Source organism: Elephantulus edwardii, unplaced genomic scaffold (assembly GCF_000299155.1).
Source record: "Elephantulus edwardii isolate Elephantulus edwardi_28Jun2011 unplaced genomic scaffold, EleEdw1.0 scaffold00654, whole genome shotgun sequence".
NCBI classification, from domain to species: Eukaryota; Metazoa; Chordata; class Mammalia; order Macroscelidea; family Macroscelididae; genus Elephantulus; species Elephantulus edwardii.
The window spans coordinates 11,964-18,808 of NW_006400404.1; the positions used below are offsets into that span (position 1 = coordinate 11,964).

General features: G+C 39.1%; 2 protein-coding genes across 2 annotated transcripts in view; one reads left to right on the forward strand and one right to left on the reverse strand.

Annotated features, from left to right (window-relative positions):
• Positions 1 to 6,434, reverse strand: part of LOC102846404 (putative upstream-binding factor 1-like protein 1-like) — a gene marked incomplete at its 3' end in the record, with an annotated part of 8,097 nt that extends 1,663 nt beyond the window's left edge. Inside the window, exon 1 of the mRNA XM_006903407.1 lies at positions 6,383 to 6,434. Within this exon, the coding sequence (XP_006903469.1) occupies positions 6,383 to 6,434 (52 nt within the window). The remainder of the gene's footprint in view (positions 1 to 6,382) is intronic.
• The window catches only part of LOC102846806 (nucleolar transcription factor 1-like), a 29,222-nt gene continuing 28,809 nt past the window's right edge, over positions 6,433 to 6,845 (forward strand). Inside the window, exon 1 of the mRNA XM_006903408.1 lies at positions 6,433 to 6,837. Coding sequence (XP_006903470.1) covers positions 6,433 to 6,837 — 405 coding nt within the window. The remainder of the gene's footprint in view (positions 6,838 to 6,845) is intronic.

Consider the following 6,845-nt stretch of genomic DNA (forward strand, 5'->3'; position numbering starts at 1 on the left):
CTAATGAATAGTATATCAAAACAAGAACTGAAACTGAAAACTGACTTCTGGATTGTTTTCTGACCAGTGCTTGAGAATTAATATTCTAATTCTACCTCGAGACAGAAAGAATACAATTAGAATTCTATAACATTTAAATGTTTGTTGTGTTAACTGTTACTTGTCTTCAACCTGCAGTGAAAACCTTCACCTCCTAAAAACAATCCTTGTAACTGTCTTCCACTTAAACCAAAAAGAAAATAAAGTCAAATCTAAATTAGAGCCAATATGTAGGACAGAGTGGAACTGATCTGGGAAAGCAAACGAATGTCAAATCTAATACCTCCAACTTTCCCTCTTCAATTTAGACTTTCTCAAAATGAGACAAAGAAAGCTACAAATGGTAGCTAATTACTGTAGTGTGGAATATATAAAGTATAGACCTAGGAACATTTCAATTTGTTAAAAAATTATAAGTATTGCTTGAATTTCGACATCTCAAGAACCTCTGCTGGTCTAAAGGTAAGGAGCTGAGCCCCTTACCAAAAGGCACCTAGTTCAAATCTATCATCATCTGCTCTGCAAGCAAAGATGGACAATCTTCTCCTGTGTAATTTACTACCACTGAAATCCTGCTGGAGGATTAGGTATGGATTGGTTCCATTGGTGGTACACAAAAACAACAGGGCATTAGAGAAATGACATTGATTGTTGTTGATGATTTTAAATTAGAGAATTCTATATACTTACTGTGCCAGAAATAAAAGTAAAAAAGGAGTGGTTCTGCATTCATTCTCAAAACAACACTTCTCTATCTACCCTAATTTGAAAAACTGACAGTGATAGGCTAACATCAATATGTCTATTAGAAAAACTATTATTATTTAAATTTAGACATTGGTTTTAGGTACATTATAGTTTAATAAAATGTTAGTAATTTTCTTACTCTGTTGGATTGTCTTTATTTGACATACACATAAGAATCTTCCAGCCAGCTGACTAGAAACAGTCTTCCCAATTCCTTGGCCTACGCGTGGAAGCAGGTTCAGGGATGTATCTCTGTTTCTTGAAACAACAATCACTCTGAAAAAAAAATGAAGAATTTAAAGACTTTCTAAAATATCGTTTCAACAGTCAGCAGCTGCTTAGACATTGCATCAGTTTGAAATTTCTAGAGCAGTAAAACCAGGAATAAAACACATGTATTCAGAAGAATAAATTTCACTTGGCAAACATGGCTAAGGGTGTACTGTGGAATAGATCATCTACTCTTTTGCATCCTCAGATTGAAGAGGGATATTAAAACAAGCCCAAAAACAGGAAAATACGCCAACTTAAAACCATCTCAAGAATAGGCTTGAGCCATTTCACTCTAAGGAGCCAAGAAAACAAGATTTCTAGAATGACTTCAAGGACATCATTCATGAAGAAAACAAAGGTGACTACAAAGACAAGGGAGAAAGAAAAGGTAAAAAAAGACCTCAGAAGAGACTCTATAACTTTCACTGTAGAAAAAAGAAACTTAAACAAAAAGAATGCTGAAGGAGAGGAATGAACAGAAGATGTCACAGGACAGATTGAGAAGATAAGTATTGAAGGAAATGTGAAAAGACCTGGAGTGGTTGTTGTTCTTATTATGTGCTGTCGAGTCACTTGGGACACATAGCGACATTTTGTACAACAGCCCTAAACTCTGCTCTGTCCTGTGCCAATCGCACTGTCTCTGACACTGCCATCCCGATTATTACAGTAACTGAATCAATCCACCTCATAGAGGGCCCTCCCCTCCTGCGCTGTCTCTCCACCCTCCCAAGCATGATGTCCTTCTCCAAGGACGGGTCTCTCCTTGCAACATGCCCAAAGTATGTTAGACAGAGCCTCAGAATCCTTGCCTCAAAGGAGTCACCCAGTTTAACCCTTTCCAGGACAAATCTGTTTGTTTTCCTAGCAGTCCATGGTATTCTCAATACTCTTCTCCAGCACCACAGTTCAAAGGCATCAATTCTCCTTCTATCCTTCTTGGTCATTTTCCAACTCTCTGATACATGACAAGTGATTGTGAAGACCATTGCCTGTATCAGACATACCTTAGTCTCCAGAGAGACACCATTGCTCTTCAGTACTTTGGAAAGGTCCCTAACAGCAGATTTTCACATGGCAATGTGCATTTTAATCTCCTGGCTGCTGGTGCCAAGAGTGTTGACTGTGGAGCCAAGCAAACTAAAGCTGTGAACAATCTCAGGCTCTTCACCATCCCCGCTGGAGTTAGAAAACCAAAAAGGGAAAGAAAGTACACGACATTTCTCAAGTGGAAAAACAAAACAAAACAAACAAACAAACAAAGCAATCCTAAATCAATGCAAGACTTGAGTTTCAAAATGGAAGGGTTCTACGGGCAAAACTCTGAGTGATGCAGGAAGAATTTTTTGTTTGCTTTTTTTTTAGAAAAGGTGGTTGAAAATAGAGTCATATTTTCAAAATAATTTTGGTGCACACAAACCATTATAAGGTCAAAAACAAGTGGTAACTAAAAGAAGGCAAAGCTATACCAAAGACACTGGCAAAAAAAGAAGGCCCCAGTGATCGAGGGACTACCAAGTAAGGTGTGTACTGAGACGCTTGAGTTGGTATTCCATCAGTGTGCACCAGCACTGTCTGCTAGTCTATGCCAACAAATTTGTAACAGCTTCCTGTTCAACTCACTAGAAGAAATCCATATTTGTTTCCAATCCAAAAAGAAGTGATCCATTAGAGAACAGAATTTATTGGACAATGCAAGGAATATCATCTACATGTGAAAACTTGCTGATGAGGGAGCGCTATTGGCCTAGTGGCCAGAAGCTGCACTGCATCCCAGAGGTACCTGGTTCAAAGCCACAAGATGCTCTGCTGGAAAAAGAGGGTCAATCTCCTGTACCAATCAGATTTGATATGACGTCACACACACACAATAATAATAAAACAAAATTTAAAAAACTTGTTGATGATTATTAAGAATTCAGAGAACAAAAGTATAATTCTTTTATTTAATTGGCTTTCCCTGATGTCTTTAGTTTTGTTTAAGTTTAAGCTGAAGATTAGCTAATGCAATTTGTACAGTGGGGATTCTGCATGTTGTTGAATCACCAGCAATGAAAACACTAGCCTATCCTATCTGAAGATGATTAATTTTTTTTGAAGGGGGGCGCTGAATGTTGGTGATTCATATGCTGCCCAATAACTGAAAGAAGTTGGCAAATTTGGGGAATGAAGATGTAGACCTAGTTTCAAGTTACATAAATAACAGAACAGATGGTTGTCTTTAGGTTTTAAACCAAAATTAAAACTAATGTGGAAAAATTATGGAATAGTATATCAATAAGAAACAATCAGAAATTCAAACAGGATTCAAGGAAGGCTATGAAAGAAAGGATTTATTGAGTGTTGATGTCATCTATTTCTTCCTAATAAGACATTTACCTGTGTTTTATTGATGTTCAAAGGCAGCTTGTGTGAATCAGGACAAGGAGTGGATAACATTTAGAATAGGAATTCAAGAACTCTTATTGTACTTTTGCAAATGCTATGCGTAGACTACGAAGCAAATATATAAACATAACAAGAGAACACAAAATAGTTTCAAATCAGGAGTGGAGTTAGGATTTTTCCGTACCCATCCAACTTGTTTGTTGAAAAAAAATAGTTCGAGATGTTAGAATATGTAAGAAGAATTTAACTTCAGGAACAGAAGAAGACTCATGAACTTGTTTTACAAATGACAGGACTTCTCAGATATTGAAGTATTCACTGAACAACGTCAAAGACTTCAGCTTTCAGTATGGATTAAATTTCCACATCAACACAACAAAAATCCTTTCCATTAGACCAATAGGTAATGCCATAATAGATGGAGAAAAGATTGAATTGTGAAGGATTTGATTTTACCTGGATTCTCAATGACCTTCCTTGGTAACAGAAGTCAAGATTTCAAAAGTTATGCCTCATGTGGAAGTGTAATGTCAAGGATCTATTTAAAGAGAAAGAAGTGCTTGACCCAAGACATATTTTTAATGACTTTATATATGGTTTTTAGAACCACTGAGTCAGAACTGATTCATTTTTGACCTTTTAGTTGAATTTCAGAGGCGGTAAATTGCATCGGAGGAGATTACTCCTCTTTTTCCTCTAGAAGAGCTGGGAATATCCAACACCGTGCATTTGGGGTGAGAGCATAGCTCCTTACAACTAAGCCATCAGAGCCCCCTAATAACATCCCAAGTATCTAAAAATTGGAAAATGAATAGTGAAAACTGGGGAAGAATTAATACCCTTGAATCTTGGTGTTAGTGAAAAATATTAAACATTCATCGATGTCAGTGACTGTAAGGATGGCATAAAACAAGGCATTTTCAATGATTGTGCATAGTAGAGTTTCCTTGAGGCTAATTGACTCAATGACACCTAACAATGTTCAAAGAAATGTTGTAAAGAGCCTGATGGTACAGTAAGTTGCTCAGCTGCTTATGTAAAAGTACTTAACAGGATCCTATTGAACACTCTAAGGAAAGCATGTGCAAGTGAGTTCTGACAAAAAAATTCAGCCTTGGAAACCACATAAGAAGACAGTTCAACTCTAGCATATATTAGCAACTAGACAAAATGAAACCAAAAGCAGTGTGTTCACTTATTATCATGAGAAAATTACTCACACAGCGATGTAAACAATAGGGTTCCAAATTCACGGGCTCCACGTTCCATCTGATTGTGGTAAATGCAGGAAATGATGGGGAATATATATCTTGGGCTTAGCCACACCCCTTAGTAAATTGATTGGTTACTCAGAAGAAACACAATCTTGAGGATAATTGGATTATAACAAGTGACGTGTTGGGGATTAGTCTGTGAGAGAGATTATGTTATAGAGTTGCATTTGGTGTGTTGTTGTTTTTTTTTTTAAAGAATTAAAATACATTTATTGAAAAATTACTGGTAGATGATAAAGTATAGAGACTGATTAACTTGCAAACTATTTAAAACCTGGAATCACTTACTGTTCAGAAACTACGCAGATGGATCATGGGAGGTGGTGAACAACAGAGGGGATGAATGTGCACTGTACTAGCTACTCCACATACAACCGATCTCCAAGAAAAGCCTCACCTTGATTAGATCCTCATCCAGGCTAATGCTGGCAGCAGATTACAGTGCGGACTTGCCTATCACAAGATCCTTCCACTGAGCTGGCAATTTTGATCTGGGAATTTTGGTTTTTGTGACTTGAATGTGCTTTGTTTCATCATGTTTTGTTGTTGTTGTTGTTTCCCCTCCGGCCCCCCCCCCGTCTGTGTGTGTGGTACAATTACATTTTAACACAACCAATAGAACAATGAGATTTTCAAATACAATATAGCAGTTGTGGAATTCTTACTATTCTTACGATGCTTTTGATTTTTAAATAAATTGATAAGAGACATAGATTTCTTGTTTCTTTTCTGTGAAATGAATTTGAAAGTTAGTAGTTTTCTATTTTCTATTAAAAAATAATACTTTTAAAATGACAATAGTTACAAAAATGCTTCAGGCCTTTTGTTCATAGAGTTGCTATGAGTCGGGCTCCAGACAACGGAAATCAACAACAACAAAACAACATTATAAAAAATGCATTAACTACACAAATTCAAATAAAGAGATGTTGTTCTTGTTATGTGCTATCAACTGACCTGCGACCCATAGAGAGCCTATGTACAACAGCACTGAACCCTGCTCTACCTTGTGCCATCCTTATTGTCTCTGAGACACCTATCCCTTTTACCACAGTCACAGAATCAATCCATCTCATTGAGGGTATTCTTCTCTAGCGCTGTCAATCCACTCTCCATAGCATGACTTCTCTCTCTCAAGGACTGTTCCCTTCTGGCAACATGTCCAAAGTATGTCAGACAAAGCTTCTGAATCCTTGCCTCCAAGGAGTTTCACACTCTCTAGGATGAACCTATATGTTCTCCTAGCGTATAGTCCATGGTATATTCAATACTCTTCTCCAGTACCGCATCTCAGAGGTCTCAATTCCCCTTCTAGCAACCCTAGTCATTGTCCAGCTTTCTGGCACATAGCAAGTAAGTGAGAAGACTATGTCCTGAATCAAACTGGAGACTATAGTCTAGATCCAGACTGAAATCAGTGTTCCTAAGTTCTCTGGAGAGATTCCTGACAGCAGGGATATTTCTCCATGCAATTCATCTTTTGATTCCCTGGCTGCTGGTACCAGAACTGTTTACTGTGACAGCAAGCAAACTAAAACCGTTAATGACCTCATTCCCTTCACCATCTGTCGTGATGTTGTCAATCAGTCCAGCAGTGAGAATCTTTGTTTTCTTGATGGTGAGCTTCAGTCCATACCTTCTGTAGCAAGTGCTTCAGGTACTACTTAGTTTTCTCTGAAGCTGGCTAGAGCCAGACAGACTCCGCGTAGCCATGGCCGACAAAATTGACATGTCTCTGGACGGCATCATTAAACTGAACCGGAGTGAGAGAGGTGGCCTCGGCGGAGACCAGGGACGCGGCAGAGCCGGGTCTCAAGGGGCCCGCAGCGGCGAAGTACAGGCCGCCGCGAGAGTGAACCGAGGCTGCGGACCCATCTGGAACCGGGCCATCGCCCGCGGTGCAGCTGGAGGAGGCGGTACGAACCGACCGGCACCGTACAGCTGGCTGAAACAGCTTCCAGACAAATGGCAACACCACCTGTTCGACAGCAGCTTCGGCGGCGGCAACTGCCTGGAGACGGGCGGGAAGCTGCTGGTGTCCAACCTGAACTTCGGGGTGTCGGACGCCGACATTCAGGAGTTATTTACTGAGTTTGGTACTCTGAAGAAAGCTGCTGTGCACTA